Below are 23,709 nucleotides of genomic sequence, written 5' to 3'. Positions count from 1 at the left end.
TTCTATAGTATAATTATAGACACTAATATAATATTGTATTACTATTTGGTTTTAATGATAGGCCAAGACACAAAAGTAATTTTTGTTAATAGTTCTCCGAGATTACTGAGATAGGAGGGATGATTTTAGTTCTTGTCATGAATTCACTCAATACATGCCAACATTTTATATTTCTTTATAGTTTTTCATGTTATGAAACTTAAGAAATTCATAATTACTGATGTGTCTTATTTTGTACACAACTTTAGTAACACATTCCTGACAAATGACAAATTACTACTACAATTTAAGAGACAAAGATGTCGTTGAAGGCGAAGAACTTGTCACTAATAGATATTGTGACTTGTCACTAATAGATATTGCGACTTGATAATCTATTAATTGGAATCCATTAAGAAATTTACATTTGTATTTTCAGAATTGGATACTATAAATAATTATTTTATTTTCAGATTTTTTCATTATAGTCTTGTTGTAGGCTTCACACTATAAGTTATCGTATATTAATATCAGTGCCCACATCATTAACTACATTTGATCTGCCCCAGATTAGGGGTGGTTCAAATGTAGTTTAAAACCTTCTGGGTACAATTTCAGTCATTTTGATATCTGTTTATGGATGCTTGCAAAATGTTTATAGTGCACCAACATAGGAAAATGAAAATGTATAAAGCGGTAATATCCTACGCCCTTATTTTATCCAAACTGCACGTCCACGGAGCAATAACAATTTCATTTTGAACTAGATTTGAACACTTTTTAATAACATGCTGCTCCTTTAAGTATTCTTTTATATCGTAGTAGCCATGCCCAGGCACCTGTTCAACAGGGACTATGTGGACTACACTGGGAAATTCCCTACACTTCTGCTCAACATTTCTTAGCAATTTCCGTTGCTGTACCTCCAAGCAAGATGCAAATTATAATAATGATTTATATTGTGATAATATCATACTAGCGATCTTTTTATGCCTTAGTATGTGGTTAGATACTTTGCATGGGCAAGTATAATAAAAGCTCACTCTGATAAAAGTACTTTTTAATTATTAAAATAAAAAACAAATTGTATCAAGAATAAAATTCGGAACTACTGTATTTACGGCCATTCATTTTGTTATACACTATCCCTTCACTTTGAAATATATATAAGCTAAAAAATGAAAGCAATATTGGATATATAGATTGTTCAAAAATGTTTTTAAAAATCTACAGAGAATCCCAGGGCACATTTAGCTTACACTGGCAACATAAAAACATGATGGTGCACAAAAAAAATATATACTAGATTTGAACTCGTCACTTTGACGAGTTAGTTATCAGCACGACAAACAGTACATTTAGGAGGTGCACAACTTCACGTAAATGTCAGTTACAAGGGGTTATCCACCCTAGTAGAAACACTGACTTTGATGTGTACATTTTGAGTAAGCACAAGAGTGTTTGGTTTGGAAAAAATGTCATTATTCATTCAATCTATTTTTTACTTTTATAGTGTTTCTGCGTTTGTGCCATCTGCTTGCTGCAGACAAGATGATCGTGGGAATGAAACCTCAACGCTTCATTGATTACATACACATTGTACAGCCATACAAAAACAGCGTGAACCTGATGCGAGGAAATGTTATGTTTGTGGTGAGATCTATAAGAGCTTTTGATAATCTTAATCTTTGACACACGGAAAAAACTTTGTTCAATTCATGTAATGAATTTAAATGCTGTTATTTTTTTTCCAGTCTTTACAATCTTGTTTTACGTCCTGTTATATTATTTATTGAATTTCAGGATATTCAAATTCCAAGATATTCCTAGTTTTTCCTGGATTTAAACTTGATCACAAACTTGCTAAGAGACAGGAGTGTAGGCCTACTACGATGATAATAATGTGTATACTTTACTGGTGGCCTGGAAATAAGAAATTCCACGAAAATTAAGGGTGTGATTATAGTGCCGGATTACATTAACAATATATAACATTTATATTTGTCATGTACGGTATACAGTAGAAGCCTATTAAGTGAAGACCCCTATTAAAATGACACTTTTCTGTGAAAGTGGAAATATATGTTTAGGGCCAACCCCTATACAGGGGACACCCCCATAAATTTGGCATTTATTTTTAGCTTGATTTCTAAAGGCCAATTTACACAGACGAGCGGTAACAGTAATAAAAAATATAGAATCTATATTATTCTTTATGACCACTTACACACAACTCGGAGTGGACAGCGGTTTCCGCTCAGGATAGAAATACAGATTCTATGTGGGACAAGCTACGCGGTTTTCCGCTTACCGTTACTGCTAATTTCTGTAGGCCTTAACTATATGGGTTTACTGTATTTGTATATGCACAAAGACGACTATGTTCCAAGTACAATTTCATTTTCTCACAGATCTGATCACTTGGCAAGCACCAACCTCAGTCATAAAAAACCTATTAACAGAGACTGAACATAAACAGTGAATCCATAGCTAGATAGCCTAATTGAATTCCAAGCCTATTAACTCAAATACAGATTTATATTCTTAATTAATTAAATTATTATCCTACCAGTTTGTTACGCTTTTCTCTCAATAATTATTAACAATAAAACGCTAGTTTATATTCTCAATTTATCGTTAATCAATTTCACTCCGGTGGTTTATTATACTTTGTAGAAAATCGATGGGAAAGATCCTAAATCACACCGTCCTGATTGGTTGTATGTAGTAGCAAGGGGCAGTAACAATTTACCCCCAGCGGATACGGTAAGATACTAGTAATTAGATTGTATGATACATTTATATGATGATGTCATACACGTTGAATGGAATGCGACTAAATTAGTTAAATTAGTAATTTATCCATCCATTAAGGTGTGACTGTGTCAAGTTAAAGCACTGCTTATTTGTGTGTAAACATAAACTATAAAATACAATAGACTCACAGCAGCAGCCATTTAATAAAAATGTTTTTAAATGTCTTTAGGCAATGTGGTTTAGCAATGTGATTACCAATATTAAATTAATCACTGTCCTATCAGATAGGTAGTAATCCCCCAGATACAGCGGCTATTTTGGGAACCAGTTTACCGAGGTAACCTCCTACTCTTCTCGAATAATGAACTGGGTTCTTTAAAGTGCACACAGGTTATAACTGTATACACTGGACCTACGGTTTATAGTCCTTATCCGAGAAGACTTGTTCAACTACAAGAACTAGGAGCGAGTCGGCCTCGAACCCTTGCCGATGCTTCTGGCTTTTTAGGTACGGTAAACGGCCTTAACCGCTCTACCATTTGACTCACATCACAATTTAGTTCATTTTTTTTCATTTATTTATTTGGAAGTAGTCAAGGCGTTATGTCAGCAACAAGGTGTTATAACACCATTACGTCCACAACCCCTATAACCTACAACAAAAACTAGTAAATTATATTAATAAAGTAAAAAAAAATGTAATATTTAATCTGTGTAGTTAATATTAAATGAATATGTGCATGAGAAAGATATTCATATTTAAATAGGACTCCATTTACAATCACAATTTAGGCCGACCCAGTCACTGTTGACATTTGACATATTTTGGACAGATTTAGACAGCCTCAGGAGTCAACCAAAACTAATTTATGCCAGCTTAAGCTCTGTCTATACTATCAAACTTTATGTTACAAAAAAATGTTATGTGCCCATGGACATGATGATGGCATCAATACCCCCTCTGGTAACGTCACACTTTTTTAGTCAAACTAGTATGATATTGTAGAAAGAGCTTTACACTTTCAAGTATAATTAATATGTACCTGTTTTCTGTTTCAGGATTACATTGCGAAATTATAAATATATAATTGTTGTTATCAATTCAATTCAATTCAATAGACATTTATTTACAAAATCTGAATACATACAGTAGGAAAACAAGAAACAGGATTGTACAGAATTATAAAAGTGTATCAGAAAATGAAGGCAAAAGCCCAGAAAGATGTTTGTAACATCTTGTGTTGGGCGAGCCTTAACACAAATAAAAAAGAAAAGAAATGCATTGAAGAAAATCATAATAAATTTCATAATCTAAAATATGAATAACAGAAAAAAAAAAAATCTGTTGGTACTGCAGATCGAGACATGACCGATTAATAAATATTTAATAAGTAGAAAAGGTGTATTTTTTTAATTTTGAGAGAAGTATCTTAGGGGAAGCAGATTTTAAAATGGAGGGTGGTAGGTTGTTCCATAGGGTGGGTCCAGAGTATCGAATGTTATGTTGGAAAAAATTTGTTCTATGGGAGGGTATAGATAATTTATTTTTAGTACGTGTGTGATGGGAATGATAGAAGGAATTGGAAGTAAATATATAACAAAGATGGTGAGGAAGGATGTTGTTTAAGGCAGAGTAGACAAAAATGGTTTGTTGAATTAAGTTGATATCATTAAGTTTGATGAGATTAAGATTTGAAAATAAATGAGAGGAATGGGAAAGCGGAGGCGCGCCAGATATAATTCTGATAGCCTTCTTTTGGAGGGTATGCAATTTATTAAGGTTTGTAGGGTATGTGTTGCACCAAACAATATTACAATAACTCAAATAGGGAAGAATCATAGAGCAATACAGGATGCGTAGGATATTAGGGGGTAAATATGAAGACAAACGAAAAATAATACCAAGGCTTTTGGAAATTTTGTTTTCAGTTACACTAATGTGTGTTTTCCACGTCAGGCCAGAGTCAAGATGGACACCTAAGAATTTTGCTGATTGAACAGAGGGGATGTTTATATTTTCAATGGTAATATTGTATAGTGATGGGTCAACATTTTTTAACTTCTGGGGGGTCCCAAACAGGATGAAGTTACATTTTTTATGGTTTATAGAAAGTTTATTAGCAGCAAAGTATTGGGACAACATCTCTAGGTGGGAGTTGGTAGTATTAAACAGAGTTTGGATTTCAGGGTGAGAATAAGTGACAGTTGTGTCGTCAGCGTATAGGTAAAAATCAAGTAATGGGGAAGAAAGATAGATATCGTTAATGTACAGAATAAATAAAAGGGGACCGAGTAAGGAGCCTTGGGGAACACCACAAGTTACATGATTGAAATTAGAGATTGAATTGGAGAATTTTGTGCATTGGACACGATTAGAGAGGTAACTTTTGAAGAGATTTAAAGCAGGGCCACGGATTCCATAGTGAGATAATTTGAATAAGAGTATATTGTGATCAATTGTATCGAAAGCCTTGGAGAGGTCTATAAAAATTCCTAATGTGAGGTGACGGTCTTCGAAACCATCAACAATTTTATTAGTTAGGTCGATTAGAGCGGATGCAGTATTGTGGCTTTTTCTAAATCCAAATTGTTTTTTGTAGAGAATGTTGTATTTATTTATGAATGAGGACGTACGTTCATAAATCACTCTCTCCAAGGCTTTCGAGAAAATTGAAAGAATTGAGATAGGACGATAGTTGGAGAGATCAGATTTGTTTCCGGACTTATAAATAGGAGTAACGCGCGCTATCTTCATCCTGTCTGGGAACACACCATTAGTTAAAACAAGATTAAAAATATGGGATAAAGGGAAAGAGATCAAATTGGCGACATATTTAATGGGTTTAGTTTTAAAATCGTCAATGCCAGGGGATTTGTTTGTTTCAAAGGATGTGATAATTTTTATAACTTCCGTCTCATCAACTGGATTAAGAAATAAAGAATTATGAGTTGGATTTGGCAGAAAGTCTTTAAATGAGTTGTTGACATTGGGAATTTTGTTAGCAAGGGAGGGACCGATTTCTACAAAGTATTTGTTAAAAGCATTACATATTGTATTGGGATCTTTAGTCAGTTCACCGTTACAGTTGATAGAGATATCAGAGTTTCGATTATTGGGGTTTTTGAGTAGTGAATTGATGGTTTTCCAGGTTGCCTTGATATTATTTTTATGTTTAATGAAAGTGTCCTTGTAATGTGATTTTTTAGCCAGTTTGACCAAAGTATTTAGTTTATTGCGAAATTTTTTGTATGTTTTTTCATTGGCGACAGAAGGACAGTGGAGGAATTTAGAATAAAGTTTCTGTTTATATTTAACTGAATTTAGCAATCCATTAGTCATCCAGGATTTTATTTTATTTATTTTTTTTTTTGATTTTTGGAGGGGAAAGTGTTTATTATAAAGTGATTTTAATTTATTGTCAAAATTGTTATATGCAGTGTTGGGATCGTCAGTATTTATAACTTCAAGCCATTGTTGTGAAGCCACATCAATGCGAAAGTTTTCCAGGGATGTATAGTTTATTTTTCTGAACTCATGAATTTCTTCCCCATCTGAGCCAGTTGGAATATTATTAATAAAAGAAATATTGAAAACAGGAAGATGATCAGAGATATCACAATACAGTAAACCACTTATGTTGTGATGATCGAACTGATTTGTAAAAATGTTGTCAAGCAGAGTAGCAGTGGTTTTAGATATACGGGATGGCTTGTGAATACATGGAAGGTAATGGTTACTAAACAGTGAATTTATAAAATGGCGGGCTTCATTATCAAATTCATATTTGAGAATGTCAATATTGAAATCGCCAAGGATATACACAATCTTGTTTTCTTTGGATAATGTGGAAAGAACAGAATCTAATTCATCTGAGAATGTGTTTGGGTCAAAAGAGGGGGGCCTATAAACTGTTCCAATAACGATGTTTTTTAAATTTGGTCTGGTAATTTCGATAAAAATTGATTCGCATGTAGAGGGGTGTAGAGTCAAGTCATTTCTTGTGGAATACTGAAGGCTATCACGAATATACATGGCAACGCCACCACCGACTTTATGGTCTCTGTGATTTGCAGTAAAATGGTAATTAGGGAGCTGTACAAGAGGGTTATCATATTTAAGCCAGGTTTCACTTACACCAATGACATCAAATTGATGCTTTGTTGATTCTAAGAGTTGTTTAATTTGATCAATGTTTTTAAGGATACTTCTAGAGTTAAAATGAATTGTGCGCTATTACCTAATTAACTATCATATCAAAATAGAATTTGGAGGAAAATAATTTCACAAGCATTCATGTACAATAAGTGAGGCTAAAATTAGACCTCACTCTCATTGTAAAACGTGATTGTTAGCATTGTAATTGTTCTCTAAAGGTAGAATTGTAGAACAATGAGGATATTACAGGATACTTAACAAGTGCTTTTTCCTTCCTGAATCAACTGGCTTTTCTTCTTCTACGGTGATATTGCAGATTTTGGTATTTTAAGCTGCCACTCAAGCTGTCAACAGACCACTTTCTTTTGCAGTATCTACTTGCATTTGGCACCGTGGCTGAATACAGTAAAACTCTTATTAAAGGCTTACATTTGGGACAAGTGTCCCCTTAATAGAGGTGTTTCCTGAATAAGTGTTGGCTGTATAGTTTTAAAATATATATTTTCTATTATTCATGGGAAACTGTCTCCTGAATAGGGGTGTGCCAAAAGATGATGGTTTCTACTTAAGCGAAAAAAGTTATCTCAATACATACAGTATTTATTTTACATTAAATGTAGTTTGTGACCTGAAATTAAATATAAAAATGTAGAGAATGGGACTTTAAATGTTGGGTATAAAATACCAACAATATTTTGAGTATATTATTATCATTATACCTTACTTACTAGTATAAGAATGTTTCTCAGTCTTTTCTCTGGAAATACTGGTTGCCATATATAAAATGTATGGTCATTAGGACTTCAAGTCAACACTTTATCTCTTATTTTGCTTTGCAGCTATAAACTGCACCATGAATGCCATTAGTGGCATTCCAACACTCAATTGATTTTAAATTAAAATAATACCGTGTTAACTTGTAAAGTAAAACAATGGTAACTCCAAATTTTATTTTATCTGAAATTATTCCAGTGGATGTTATGTTGTTCTGTGCAATATAGAGCAATTTAACTTCAATATAATAATTGCATTTTTATATTTATAGGGATGTGTGTGTTTATCATAAATCCAGAAAAATGTTCAGTTGCTCTGTTGTTTGATTCAATATTTTAAAATCTGGTTTACTATTTATTACATTTTTTCATTTTATTCTGCTTTTTTTCTTCCAGCTGGCAAGCATGTTTGAAGGATATGCATCTGTTGACATCCAGGTTATAGATGCAAAAACTGCAGTCTTGGCTGTATCTACATTCAACGGGTATCTTCATTTTATATTGAATAATTTAGTTGATAGCAGTTTTCAGTAGTCTTAAGAATAAGAATGAATTTGAGATTTTAGCTAGAAGTAGTGTAAAGTCAGTTTTAAGGTTAAAACTAGCTTATAAGTCAAAGTTCAGAAACACTTTCCAATCTTTTTAGTGTTATTGAAACGTTGGAATTTTTAATTAGAAGTTACAAATTGCAACTGAAGTGATGCGAACAGATTGTTGTTTGGCCATACAAATGTCGGCTGTAATAATTAATTTTTGTTTGGTAGAGTGAAAGACATAAGCTTGGTGTAGGCATGTCTTTAGGCCCATGTTTTGTGAAAAACAATGACCTTTTCATGATATCCTAACTAATAGGTATTTGTGTTTTGGTTCGCAAGAATACAACTAGTGCTGTTCAACCATTACATTTTGAAATGGTATAAAATCGATCTTGAAGATAAAAATTAGATCTACATTTGTTTAATGGTTACATTGTTGCATAACACAAGCAAATGCTTTCTTAGAATTCTCTATTCATTTAAATTCATTATAATGTTTATTACACTGTATTATCATCTGCCTCTACAATTACAAATGGTTTTTTTTTTCTCTTTCCAGAAGCAAGCATATCCTGAAAGCTTTCCGTCAGAATAAGATAGTGTCTGTGTCTCGGTATAGCCTAGTGAAGCATTGTAAACCTGTTAGATATGGTCTGTGGTATGTAGACACACTTGAATATTAATTTAATTTGTTTCAAGAAGTTAGTATCAAACGATTCATTGCCAATATGTATGCATGCACTTCCTACTACCAGACAGTATCTAATAGACTAAATTACAGAATTTTAGTGTAAGGAATGCTATAAAAGATGCAGATAATTCAGTTACAAATTGACCTGAAATAGCTGTGGGACTATAGAATTTCTGTTACTAGTTTTTTTTCTAGAATTTGTAATTTACTTAAATGCATTTTATTTCAATTATTATTTGACTTAATATAGCTTGTAATTTGTAGGACAGTACAGTATACAGATACTTCCCTTTTAAAAGTGAGAGGGCAGTGTTTAGATTTTTAAAATTGACTTGGTTGTCATCTAACACAGAAAGTAACATTACGGTATACTTCCCTTCTTGGGTGAGAGGGCAGTGTTTATATTGTTTGGTTGTCAGTGTTTCATTACTCATGTGACTGCCATACCCGGCTGTATTCTTATTTTTATTCTTTTTTGTTTCTTAACATTTTTCGTCATGACATTAGGATATCAATACTTGCGATGGGTGCTTTTTGTGTCTGGACGTTTGTTGGTGATAAATGAATATTGGCAGGATTTAATTGGATTCCACAGAAGGATGACCCTCACGATGATGATCCTCTGCGTTAGCAGTTGATGCTGATAACACAATGAATCAAACTTCCTAGATTTGCTGTCTTTTGATAAAAGTTTTAAGGTTACCTAGGATAAATATACCTGTTTTAATAAATTGTGTTACAACTTTTGTATTTTATCTACAACAACTATTAGGAATGCATTAAAAGTAAACTTTTTTACTTTTTATAGACAAATTTAAATACTTTTTTTTTTTCACATCATGCAACTACAAAGTAGGTCTGAACATATCTCAAACCCCATTATTGGATAACTGGATTCAACTCTTGCGACTTCTAGCATTGATACCGTCGATTGTTACAACTTTTCCTGTAAGTCACCAAAGTTTTGTGTCGTCGTCGTTAATTAAATAAGTACCTTTTCCTTTAAACTGTAAAAATGTCAATGTTTACATATAAGATCACTGATTATTGTTAACGATAGTGTCGAATAACATTGACTGAAAAGCAGGCTTTAGATTATTATTAGTTTGTATTAGTTTTCTATGTAACACTCTGTTAGATTGTTAAGCCATAGAATGTTGTTCAACATTTAAAGATGTATTGTCCCCCTGAAAAAATATATTTTTATTTTCTTGTTGAGTATGCAATTTTAATGTTAATAGTTATTCACTTTTACCAATGATTTGATTGAAAAAAAACATTAAAAAACAACAGTAAAATTTGCTGCAAACCAGTTGGTTTTTTGATTGAATTTAACCATTTATTTTTTTTTATAAGTGAAAACATTATTTTTTCTGTTTTTTTTTTCTTTTAAAGTGATTACTGTATCTTCATTAATGACCCATACAATTTCTGACGTTTTGTAAAAATAATGCATATATATTACTTTAAAAACATTAAACCAGGTCATTCCTTGTCTTAAATGTACGTTTTATGGTAAATTATGATAACAAGTTTTGTAAGCCTAGCTGGTAAACATCGGTAACGTATGAACTTCGTATGCTAGCCTGACGTTGTATAGTTGCTGCATTAATTGTCTTTCTGTTTTTGCCAGAATCCGTTGATACAAATTGGGGGAAACCTGGTATTTTCATCTTCCATTTGTTTTGGCTGATCGATAGAAAAGTGGATGAATCACAGAAGAAAAACAAAAATATCAATACGCGCACAATGCATGTTGAGATTTATAGCAGGCCCCTTAATTTATTAGAATCAACTTATTTTTCAAATTTTTAACTCAATAGGACCATATAGTATTTATTTTTACATTAAATGTAAATTAGTTCTAAAAAACGTAAGGAATGGGACTTTAAAGATGCAAAATGGACTATCAAAGAATTATTAATCTTTTTTGCATGTTTTTGTAGGACAATACATCTTTAATACTTATCAAACCCTGTTTAAAGAGTGCAGTATTTATTTCTTACAACAACAGAATCAAGCTTTATACAGATGAAGACGTACTGTCATGGCATATTCTTTGTCATCATTGTAACTGTTGTCTCCCTCCTTCACCACCATCATCATCCTCTTCATCATAAAATGTAGTCAATTAGAAAAATGCATTATAAAAGTTTTTACTATTTCATTACTTTATTATTCTAAAACAATATAGTAAAATAGGGTCATGCTAATCTACGCCTGGTATCACCCAGTAGAGTTTTATGATATAACATAGTACATGCTAACATTATAGTCAATGTTATTGTAATATTTAAATTATACATTATAAAAAAAAATGTCACAATACTGAAACTGAAGACCGCACTCTGTGGTAAATCATGTTTTGTTGTTGTTGCGTTGTGACAAATGAAAACTTAAAATTATTAAACTTAAAACATTACTAGAATGTTTAATATATTTATTACTATAAAGGCTACACAAATTACCAAAAAGCTATACTTTATATAAAGTATTTAATTATTATAGATAATTAAAAACATTCATACTAAAACAAAATGATGGAAAATAGGATTAAGTTAATCTTGAATTTACAGTGTATTAAAACCACAGCTAATTATCACTCACTTTACCCTTAAATCACGCTAACAAAGAATTTAAAACAGTATCAATTTCATATACCATACATCTGATTGGTTGAAACTAAAAGCAGAATTTTAACATTTAGCTGTATTTTAGTTAGCACTATTAGGGTGACATTATCAATAAAGAATGCTAATGCTAACATTTAACATAGATAAATATAAAATTATTGTTACTTAATTATACCTGCTTATATCGTCACCTACATTACTAATACTTCTATCTATGTACAGTATTGTAATTTATAAGTGCTAATTCTATTTAAACGGTACGTAAATTTTGTGAAATAATTTATGGTCATCCAAAGAATGTTACTAACAATCAATTATATCTTCTGTTTGTAATATTATTATTATTATTAGTTTTTTATTATTATTATTTTTAAATAATTTTATGAATTGGTGATACTAAATCTCCATTCTCTCTCCTGAGGACGATCAAGTATATTGATCGAAACATTGAGAAATTCAACAGTTCTTTTAAGAACTAAATATACGTGGTGTATCTTTAGAAAACAAATTTACCATCCAGGGGTTTTTTTCATTGCAGTGACAACTCTCAACTTTTTTCTTTTAAAATTCATGTTTCTTTAAATTTCATCTTATCTTTAGTTGCCTCTCGTTGACTGACTAGTTTTTTTAGAAGCATGTTCTTAAGTCTTACATCTTTCAGTTCTTATTTTGTTGACAAGTTAATTTTACCCATCTTCTTAGTTAGGGTTCTATCATTGTTGCTTTCATCATCGTTACTTTCATCATTGTCGCCTTCATCATCGTTACTTTTATCATTGTCACCTTCATCATCGTTACTTTCATCATTGTCGCCTTCATCATCGTTACTTTCATCATTGTCACCTTCATCTCCATTATTAAGATTTTTTAACTTCTCTGTGATATCAATTGAATTTATTGATGATATTTCAAGATCAGATGAATGTACAAAAAAGTCTATGCTTTTTTTGCCTTTGCGATATCCTTTTAAATTTTCTTTTTCTAGAGCTTCAATTTTAAATTCATCTTTCGTCTTCAACCAATCACGTACTGTTTTCTCAACAACATTAAAATCGCCACCAATTATTGCAGGAGCTGAGTAATCCCGTCTTATTTTCTGTGCAAACTTGATAAGTTCATTAAAAGCCTCTTTTTTCTCAGTACCTAGAACATTTCTTGGTCCATGCCATGATATTGCTACTATTTTTTTTTTGGGCTCAGCGCGACGTCTTAAAATGATTGCGTGCCATCGATGCCCGTATTTATAGTTGTTCTCTGGATCTATTTCAAATACTGAATCCTTTACCAGCATACCATTGTGTATTGGACCTTGGGGTTTGAATGTGTAAACATAATCTCCTTGTATTTTGTCCTCCTTTTTTGATTCTTGCAAGAAGATGATATCTTTCTTGATTTCATCTACCTTTAAAGCTGAACTTATTTTGTTGTTGTTTATATTAAATGTATTTATTGTAAAGTTTGCTTTTTTATAAGCACACCTTCCTGTCACAGGATTGTGAGGAAATTTGACACTTTTTTTTGTTTCAGTTTTACCACCATCTGCCATAGTGTATGGAATATAAGCAATGAAATTATATTTTATTCACTGAGAAGAATATCTATAAAATAAATACTATAACCAAATATGTTTAAGAATAGTATGAGACAATAATTATATATGAATATTGATACTTAATGTTGTGTATTAAAGGTTTTGGAGAACTCAAAATTTCATCATTGATAATTTATGATTTTGTAATGCTAATTATTACATTTGTCAAATATGAAAACAATATTTGTTTTACAAAACTCAGTATTTTGCTCCACTCTCTATTTCTCTCTTTGGTTTGATTTATCAGCTGAAAAATTATAGTGCAATAAATTCTTCATATACAAATGTTGGTCTAAACAAAGTCACCGTTAAATGTTTCTTTCGTTACACTTGTAAGAAAAATCTATCCTATAATAAACAGACAAAAGGACAAGATGGTTAGAAAAAGCACAGCAACTATTTCAATACAGATAGTGTAGTGTTATATATAGGAATGTATGAACACAATGATATTTACTTGTAATTAGATGCTACAATAAGTTAGGAATATATCCAAGTACTGCCTTGTTTACCAATTATGACTGAAAAATATAATAACAAATACATAATATGAATCCAAAGGAAATTTACTGACAAAATGACTGGGTATGTGGCTGGATCTCAATGGAGATACAAAATAAAATAAGCAGAAAGCTAAAACAAAACGATAAAGTAAAACAGCCAGAAAAACTAGCAAAGCTTTCAGGCAACACTAGCCCATCATCAGTGCAAGTGACACTGATGAACAAATAATATAAGAAATATAGCATATGTAAATGTTTCCCTTTTGCAATCATTTTAAATTGACTATGAGCAATCCTGAAATCATTTCTGTGGAAATGAGTATCCCAGTCTCTTAGAATTGTTTCTTATGTTCTAGTCTTTAAGTTGCAGTGCAAAAAAGGGTGGGACACATCATTTAGGAGGAATTATAATAACTAGCAGTAACCCGTGCTCCGCATGGTCTTTTTCCGCCTTTACGGTGTGTGCGTATATACTAATTCGCATGGGATGAGAAAAAGGAAAGCAATACTGGATATGGGACGAAAATACACTACAGAAAAATTGTGCTGTGTGAATCTAGGGTGCGCATCAGAAAGTGACAATGTACATGACAGGGACATGCATGTTGAAGTCTGTCAGCAGTTTAAACACTTCAATGATAAAAAAGTAAGTGGTAATTTATAGAATTGAGATGTGAAATATTGAAAAAATAAAACTACATCTACTTACGGACTTGAAATCAAAAAAGTGCACGTGGTGATGGTAGTCGAAAGTTAGATGATGCACACAAACATTAACCACATTATAAAATGCCAAACTATATATTTTGAGTGTTTTTCGTGGTGTATTGTTGTTTTTTGTGAGAGTTTTGTTTTTAATTATGCTCAGAAATAGTGATGTGTATGCAATAAATCGAATGAAAAATACATTGCTGCGGAAACACGACCTACACACATTGTTATTATTAGGTTATATGCATTATCATGCACATAACCTCTTGATTCTGTCACAATCTTTATATATTTATTTATTCTTTCCTTAGCACTATTTTGTCCGTGAATTATTTTGGCATCAGTTTCATCTAGCTAAGTCAATTTATCAGAGTATATTCATTATGGCCAGGAATCGATGTGGTTATGTTTTCACTGTGCGCAATCATAAATTACGCGGTCTACGCGAGATTTAATGAAATCACGTTTGTAATCATATCTTCACAAGCATGAATCACTTTTAAACAAAATTTGGTACTCATAAATTTCAGGTCATATTTCATCATATGGCAATATAATTACGTGCGTAGCGCATATAACGCATGCGTACGCGCGCTTAAAAGTTTAAAATTGTCAAAATTTATTTTCGATGAAATTAGAGTACGTTTCAGGCAATCCATGAGTGCGCAGAATTTCTGTGTAGTCAGTTATGCATGGCTCGGTGGTCTATGCTCGTGTCTATGGCATTCAAGGTACCGAGATCGAGCCTCACCTTGGGTAACGAAACGAAATAAGATTTTTTTTATTATTCATATTTTTTGTTCAATTGTATTTCTTTGTGTATAGATTATACACATGATTTATAATGAAATCTAGATAAAAAGTAACTTATGTCTTTATTATTATGTAACAAATGTGGTTTATGACATTATACGCAGAGGGATCTTTGATCGGATTGTGGTACCGGCTATTGTATTTGCGTTAGCAAGATCCTAACATATATTATAAATAATTAAAGATTCTGAGAAAATCAATCAATCAATATATCTTTTACAAATCAATTATCTTTATTTAAATCAATGCATATAACCTATAATTCGTCATAGTGACGAATTAAATCTAGTTGTTAATTGTTTTCCGTAATTGTGAGGGTGGTGTTTTCATGTTTAACAGTATATCATCAAACCATTTGGATTCATTTTGTTTGTGTGTGTTTATTTTGTATTCATTGGTTATCCGCACTTAGCGGATAACCCCTTGTTATTGGTTTTTTTTCTATCTTATTCTTTCCACAAATTTTGTTGGCAGCGTATCTCTACTTCCTGTTAACATAAAATTGTATAACTTTTTCAGAATATTGGACTCTATCTGTAGATGTGCAAGAAATTTTGTTATATGACTTTGGAGTCGCACAGCGTAAGTTATGAATTTTGCGTAGTTAACATAGATCGAAAACCATTTAACAATTTAAATTGAAACTTAGCAAAAGTGTAATTTATATCATGCGCTAACTTTCTGTGAAAAAAAAGGCATATTTCACAGAAAGTTACACGCGCGTTTAAAATTTAAAATGCGAAAGATCAATTTCTAATCAACTTTCTACACGTTTCATGTCATTTTAAGCATGTAAAAATTTCCACGCGCGTGCAAATATTTACACGCGTGGTGCGCACGTAGCGATTACTTCATCTTTTTTTTTTTCGTGAATTTTTTTCCAGCCTTTCTAGTACTTTTACCAACTTTGAATTAGTCAAATTGCGCACGTTTTTGATGAAAAAGTTCAAAAATTCGTCAAAATTATGCCTTTTTTAAAAAGAGTCATAGTCTCTAAACTAAATGGTGATTTCATATTTTGGAAGTTGGTGAGTTAACCGGACATTGCGATGTCATTGTATGGCCACTCGAATATAAAATATAGGATTTTTGTCTCTTTCGTCATAGCTCATTACATTTAATAGAGCGCATCTCCACTTATCCGAATTTCATTTTTCTCCAGATTTTGATATCTAGGTCAATAACTATCTTTCGCATGATTACCATTTTTTAAAATTTTTATGATGTCATCATGTTCAAAAGCGTGAATAACTTGGGTCACTTATTTTCATTATTCCAGTAAATTTCAATATGTTATAGCACCTCAGAATGAAAAGTGATACTCATGATTAAAACGTTTTTTGGAAGCTGTACAAATTTTGCGCATCGGATGTTGTGACGTCATCATATGGCCAGTTGAATTATAAAAGTCGTATTTTCATATTTTGCGTCATAGTTCATGACCTTCAAAAGAGTGCGCATCCATATTCTACGTATCCAAATTTCTTCAACACGTTAATATGTTGTTGCTCATATAATTCCCTTCCAAAATTGATATCTACGTGTTTCATTTTGATGACGTCATCAGGTTAAAAATTTGAATAAAAGGCGGGTCCCGTTATTCTCACCTATAATTCTGCACTTTATGTAGTATGTATACAGTATATACTTAGACACAAAATAGAGGGCACACTAACATTTCATTTATCTGATACTTTACTTGTTTACTTACTTGTTTCCCGTACACTTTCGTCTACGGGATCGAGGCGAAGCACTCAGTGCTTAAAAGCCCCTCTTAGCAATAAAATCATATTCAATATAGGGTGAAAACTTCAGCGGGTGGTTAGACCATGCGACGTTAAGTTTTGCTTTGAACGAGTTCACCGTAGCACATGAAACTACATCCGTAGGCAGAGCATTCCATAAGAGAATAACTCTCCTGGAGAAGGTGTCCCTCCTAATATTAAGACGAGAGCTTTTAAACTTGAGTTTATATGTGTGTCCACGGGTCCGAGATTCTAGATCAAATTCAAAAAATGTGCTGATCGAGATACGATCGTAACCCTTAACAATCCTAAAAACTTGGATAATATCCACTCTCTGCCTTCGATATCTCATAGTAGGAAGACCAAGAATTCTCAAACGTTGTTCATAAGGGATATTTCGGTACCTAGGAATCAATCTTGTTGCTCTTTGCTGGACCTTCTCTATTTCATCCTGATCTCGTTTTCTAATAGGATTATAAACAGTGTTACAATATTCAAGCGTTGGCCTGACAATAGACTTATACAGCTTCAAAAATCCATCTTTATTCAAGAATTTAAAAGATCTATAAATCATTCCTAGTTTCTTATTAGCCCTTTTACAGATATCCGCTACATGCAAATTAAAGATTAAACTAGGATCAAAGGTAACACCCAGATCTTTCTCCTGCTTTACCTCATGTAGTAAATTACCAGCCATTGAATACAAGAACTTAAGATTATCACGACCATAATGAAATACCTTACACTTAGTGTCATTAAATGGCAATTGCCAAACATTAGACTAATGGGAAGCACTGTCAATGTCTCTCTGAAATAAATCAGCATCATCAATGTTATTGACCACTCTATACAACTTAGTGTCGTCTGCAAATAAACGTATACTAGATTCGACAACATCAGGTAAATCGTTAATGAAGATTGAAAATAAGATTGGGCCCACAACGCTACCCTGTGGAATTCCACTTAATACTGGAGCCTGTGATGATAATTGACCATTGACACTAACTCGTTGCGTTCTATTTGACAAATAATTAGAGAACCAACCTAGTAGATTTCCCGTAATACCAAAACCTTTCAATTTGACTAGAAGCCTTTGGTGTGGCACACTATCAAAAGCCTTTTTATAGTCTAAATAGACACAAACAAAGCTATCATGGTTATCCAGGTTAGTAGTCAACTCTCCAGGACATCAAGTAGTTGTAATGCACATGATCTACCTTGTCTGAATCCAAATTGTTCGTTGCACAAAAGACCATTACTCTCAAGATACATTACAAGTTTATCCCTAATAATCCTTTCCATCATTTTCCCTATGACCGACGTTAAACTAACCGGTCTATAGTTAGCCGGGTCCTCCTTTTTGCCTTTTTTGAATATAGGTATTACAATTGCCTCCTTCCACGATAGAGGGACCTTCTGATCATTGAATAATCTAGTGAATATTAGACTGAGAGGGTAAGCAATTTGATCCTTTAATTCAATCAAAACCCGTGGGTGAAATCACAATTTGTATAAAACACATTAAAAAAATCATTAACATCTTCTGACTGCGTGGAACTTACATTGTTCAAACCCAGGCCTAGCAAGACAATCTCAAAAAATCTCTCCAATCGAAAGATAAATCGAATAAAACAAGGGCTTAAGCTACATTTGTAGCAATAAGAAGAGTGATGGAGACTTTATGTAAGTAAAAATCGTGAAAAAACTATACAAAACCAGCAAACAAGATTCAAAACTTTTACAACTTCAGAAACACGTCCAACCACCATGAAGCGCCCTCTAGCCTGATAGTTGCTATATTCAATTTGTTTGCAATTGGCAAAATAATCATTTGTACAGTATCTATATAAATTTTGCTTAATTCTGACGAAAACAATGGAAAAACTTTGGGAAAGATCTCCGCCTTGGATACCTACCTCATCTATCTCAGATGTACTGCGAAACGTAGATTTCATAACATTAGTTCTCACTATTATGATATTTTCCATATTTCTATCTTAGGAAGATATTATAAAGGATTTTAAAACAAAATTTCTGATTTCATCTGTAGATTTTCAACTGCTATCTGTGTCCCCTTAAGACCTGGATGATTCGGCCGATCTTGAAAGCTGTTTAAATATCATGGATTTATAAAGCGCTGTATGAAACCTCTCTAAGCAATGATCATACAGTAGAAACTGGGGGAAAAAAACTAAACCCAAACCGAAGCATGTGGATACGACGTTGTCTGTAGCCAGGTTTCGGTCTAAATCGAACCCTAGTGTGCACCAGTTGTTGCTTGGCCCGTGATCCCGGAGCAGGCGCGGATTTAGGCAGAGGCTAAACAGGCTTTAGCCACCCATAAAATTTAACTTTTTAAAATAAAATAATAACTAATTTATGAAATATTTATCACCCTCTAATCTATAATGCTGGATCTGCCCCTGTTAAGCACGTCTTACCCTAAAAAAGAAACTGAAACTCATAAAGTGAATAGGTTTACTGTATTCTTAAGTTAGGAAAGACAGTTCCCTGTTCACACATATAAATATTGTACTTAGATTGACGTATTATATTTTCTTATGTATTTTTTAATAAATAATGGGGGCATGAGATTACTATACCTCCATCCGGATTTATGTTCAAAATAATTCAGTACAGTATGGTTGCCAATTGCATGCGTGGCACCGTCTTTAATTGCATGCTCGATTGCATTTGCTAGTGGGGAAACGGCCAAGGATTGCCGAACGCAACGTTCTGCAATTTTAAAGAAATTGGTCTAAAAAACACAATTTTCGTACAAATTTTCCGTTCTAATATAGACTAATGAATAAAAGGGAATTAAAAGGTGCCCCAAAACAGCGCTGTTGTCAGACGTGCGGATTAGGAGGAGATAGAAGAAACAATTTCGGCTTAGTGCTATTATATTATAGATTTTTCTGTGCTGCAAATTGTATGCCATGCCATATGTTGATTCTTTCAATTTATTTAATTTTTCAATTGTTTCAGTTTTATATGCAAAAATTTGACAATCTTTAGGAAAGTATAATAACCATTAACTGTACCCAAATCCAGCTGCAATGTATTTCTGCATAGTTTAGATTTTAGGTAAATTTTAAAATTTTCAAGACAATCTAAATTTGACATAAATTCTCAAATAATAGCCTACTATTTGTTTAAAACCAAAAAAAGGTATCAGTGAAATGGTCGGATCTAAAATCAAATTCCTGATCACCAAAACAAAACAGCAAGTTTTACATGTTAAATCAATCAATGCAGCCTCAAATAATTTTGATGCAATTAAGGCAATAGGAAAGATAGTTTATATTAACACAGTTTTTAAAAATAAGATGGCATATAATTTAGTAAAACTAACTAATAAAACCAACAATTTTATATTAAGTAACTTAGACAACATTCCAGTATGATTATGATAAATTTACAAATTTTAAAAGTAGCAGTGAAAAATAAGTTTTGTTAAAAAATTGTTTACAAAATAAATTATTGTAGACACTAATTGTAATAATCAGCAATAGAATAAACAATATTTGTTGTTACTAATGCCTGCTTGAATGGCACCCATGTTTTATTTATTTATTCTTTCTTTAAACTGAAATACACTTTCAGTACTGATTTCCAAAGTGGTTCAGTAAACATATTTACAACAAAAATAAAATATAAAAGAAAAACAAAAAGAAAGAAAACAGATATAAAACTATTTACAATTGTGAAGGCAAAAAGGTTAATACATATATGTTTTCTATAGTGAAGATTTAAAAGTTGCCAAAGACATATTATGGAGTTCTGGTTTTATGTTATTTGGTAGAGATTTCCATAATTTGATCTATAAACAAAAGTTCTTTTACCCTGAGAGTTATTCCATAACGGAATAGATAAATCATTATTACTTTGGGAGCGAGTGCATTTATTATGGTTATCTACAGTAAGTTATAATAATTAGTAATCTTGGAGCTATTTCTTTTAAACATTTAAATAGCATTATAATGTGATTACAAGGACTGTAGTCAGGGGCAGATCCTGTGGAGAATCCACACCAACTCAGCCCCAACCATGGTGAGTTGAGATGATTTTGAAAATATGACACTCCTAGATGGTCTGAAATGGTACTCTCGCACGTAAAATTCATGATAAATGGCACCTATAGTTAACCGGTAATGACACTCCCATAGCGTGTTAATAATCAGCAAAATAATCGTAGTCTACTTTTTCCGCTTGAAACACACGCAACTAGGGATAGGGATAACATTGTTTGCATTTAACTTCAGTCGCTGATGAAGGAACTTCCAGTACAGTCTACTTTTAACATTTCAAAAAGTGACTTCAAAGTTATCATGTTGGCCTAGTTATGTTAAATAATATACATAGTGAAAGAGCGTGTTTTAAGGCTTTATGCCTAAATGTCTACAGCAACAGCAATGGCGACCTCTGTTAAAGACTATAGCACAGCGCTGAAACAATGTGTTTTAAGCAAAATTGTAAATACTTTACTCTTACTATTTATTGTAGGGTAATTTTTTGGTTTTGGTCAAGATTTATATAGGGGGGGGGGAGGGGGGAGGGTACATGATCTTCGACAAAACTTTATTTATCAGCACTCCTGTCAGATTGGCGACTAGTTAAAATAAAATTCTATCTATACTATACATCAAACAATAAAAGTAAAAAGAACTTAAAAAGAAATGTTACATTTTGACAACCAAAGAAAGGAAACAGCAGCAATTATAGCCAAAACCTGTTTACATATCAAATATAAAGTATTGCAACAATATAATATATAAGTTACTCACTTGAAAGCCTCTCAAACTAACCGATGGATAATTTCTTGAAATGAAGTTCTAGTCTATGTAGATTAACAACCGCACAATCTGATACTCGTATAGAGTCTGGTCACCTCACCTTAAGTGTGTGTGTGTTGCAAGTTATCAAATGTTCCCAAAAATGGAAATGCTGCTGTATTTATCATCTATGGAACTCCTCCCCTTGCTTTGTGTTCAGAATCATCGTTCAATACTTACCAATCACTATTCAGTACACACCAATTGCATTATTACCAATCACTATGTACTATGTATCAATCGTGCAGTACGCACCAATCACTGCAGTACACATCAGCCGTGCAGTACGCATGTGCAATCACTAGGAATTAAAGTAGTATTAGGCAATTTATACCGCTACCTATCGCACGATTCTTGCAATATGAAAAAAACGTAATTGATGGTTGTATTGTTTAATTTGCTCGTTCAATTTGGCCACAAAACAATTATTTTATTATTTGAATAAAACAAGCATCTCAATTCAACAAAGTTTTTTTTTTTTAATTTGAATAGTCCGACTGTTAGTTTTGTGGGGCTAGTTTGTTTTGAATACACTATTACAGCTTTCTATATATCTACCTTGTAATAAATGGCAATATAAACAACACGGAGCCTTACTGTATTGAATATGTAAGATTTGTACAGTAGTGTAGGCATATATCTACAAAACTATTGGGAGAGAGTATGATGTAAACTATATTGATTGTCGACTTTTATGTAATGTTATAAAAAACTTTGTATAATATAATAACTAATACTTTTTTCCAAAGAAATGCAGATGAAACAGCTATTGAGGGAATTTATTCTACTAAGAGACTACTACTACACATTAAAATGTGCTGACACATTGTAATAATTTTGTAATGCATAAAAGGTATTCTATTATGTTTATGCAGCCTAGCTAGCTTAGAACCATCGTTACATTGAACTTCTAATAATACGTAGTTTCAAATATCAATTTTAGAAATTCATCTAGAACAACTATTGACAGAAATGATTCTACTGAGATATCAATGTTGTGACACATTGATTTCATTTTATAACACCTTATTAATTATTCTATTGTGTATACACAGCCTGGAACCATTAGTATATTACTATCATTTGTTTCATTCATTTGTTGTGTGAAAATATTGATATCAAATGGTGAGAAAATACTGAGTTTTCTCATAACCTGAAGTAACTTGTATGGTGTTAATGTATTTTCTTCACTCCCCTTACCTTATTTTTTATACCCCTCTCTGTTTCACCTTTTAATTTAATATATTTTAATTATATGTTCTTTAGATTGTGTTTATATTTATATTTATTTTGATTGCTTGATTTGTTAACCAATCCTTTCAATTTGGTACTCCTTTTCCTAAAAGCCCCTTTTTTAAAGTAGTTTGTTGAGACTGATATGGTCCAATAGTCCGAAATTATCTTTTATTACAACTTCTAGTCTGGAATAAAACGTTCACCTATGGAAAAGGGGTTGCTTATTTCATTTGTTTTTGGTTAGCCACTTGTGGGAAGTAAATTAATGTTGTACAAATTGAAAATTGTAATTGAAAACGTGTTCATAACTGCTAACAGGAGGTGGATAGACATATGTTGATATAGAGTTTGCGGTACACCACGTGTATTAGTTCTGAAAAGAACTGTTGAGTTCTCGACGTTTCGATCAATATACGTTGATTGTCCTCAGGAGTGAGGATAGACATAATAAACAGGCTTTTCAAGGAATGTCCATTTTATGAGGTGTTTTTGTTAAAAGGTGTCCGCACATGAAAGTTCCGCTGTATTCCAAATGAAATAGGAAAATCCAACCTTTCCAGAAAAACAGGTTTTAGGCCAAACAATTTTATAATATGATTACATTGGTAATCAATAATGAAAACTACAGGTTATTATCACTTACAAAATAATACTAATATTGTACACTGGTAAAATAATCCATTGTAGATTTAAGCATGAGTTATAATAAACTGTATAAATACCAAAGATACTCTTACATACCATAGATAT

The 23,709-nt window shown here is 32.3% G+C and overlaps 2 protein-coding genes across 3 annotated transcripts in view; one reads left to right on the top strand and one right to left on the bottom strand.

Annotated features, from left to right (window-relative positions):
- LOC144834491 (poly(A)-specific ribonuclease PNLDC1-like) overlaps nucleotides 1–10,135 on the top strand; it is a 62,373-nt gene extending 52,238 nt beyond the window's left edge. For both annotated transcript variants that reach the window (XM_078689311.1, XM_078689312.1), the window contains exons 17-21: nucleotides 1,493–1,632; nucleotides 2,656–2,745; nucleotides 8,062–8,150; nucleotides 8,761–8,859; nucleotides 9,400–10,135. In XM_078689311.1, the coding sequence (XP_078545437.1) occupies nucleotides 1,493–1,632; nucleotides 2,656–2,745; nucleotides 8,062–8,150; nucleotides 8,761–8,859; nucleotides 9,400–9,457 (476 nt within the window). In that variant the 3' untranslated portion in view covers nucleotides 9,458–10,135. The remainder of the gene's footprint in view (nucleotides 1–1,492; nucleotides 1,633–2,655; nucleotides 2,746–8,061; nucleotides 8,151–8,760; nucleotides 8,860–9,399) is intronic.
- A 923-nt stretch (nucleotides 10,136–11,058) lies between these two features.
- On the bottom strand, nucleotides 11,059–21,877 carry LOC144834512 (uncharacterized). The gene is made up of 3 exons (XM_078689342.1): nucleotides 21,676–21,877; nucleotides 13,574–13,637; nucleotides 11,059–13,464 (listed from the first exon to the last, which is right to left on the bottom strand). Exon 3 carries the CDS (start codon nucleotides 13,069–13,071, stop codon nucleotides 12,190–12,192), a length of 882 nt encoding a protein of 293 aa, XP_078545468.1. The 5' UTR covers nucleotides 13,072–13,464; nucleotides 13,574–13,637; nucleotides 21,676–21,877; the 3' UTR covers nucleotides 11,059–12,189.
- Nucleotides 21,878–23,709: the final 1,832 nt, after the last annotated feature.

Source organism: Antedon bifida, chromosome 2 (genome assembly GCF_963402885.1).
Source record: "Antedon bifida chromosome 2, ecAntBifi1.1, whole genome shotgun sequence".
In the NCBI taxonomy this organism is placed as follows: Eukaryota; Metazoa; Echinodermata; class Crinoidea; order Comatulida; family Antedonidae; genus Antedon; species Antedon bifida.
Note: the sequence above shows the minus strand (reverse complement) of the source record. Positions and strands in the feature narration are given on the sequence as shown.

Coding starts and splice junctions, on each gene's coding strand:
- LOC144834512 (XM_078689342.1), bottom strand. CDS start 13,071: ATGGCAGATGGTGGTAAAACTGAAACAAAAAAAAGTGTCAAATTTCCT.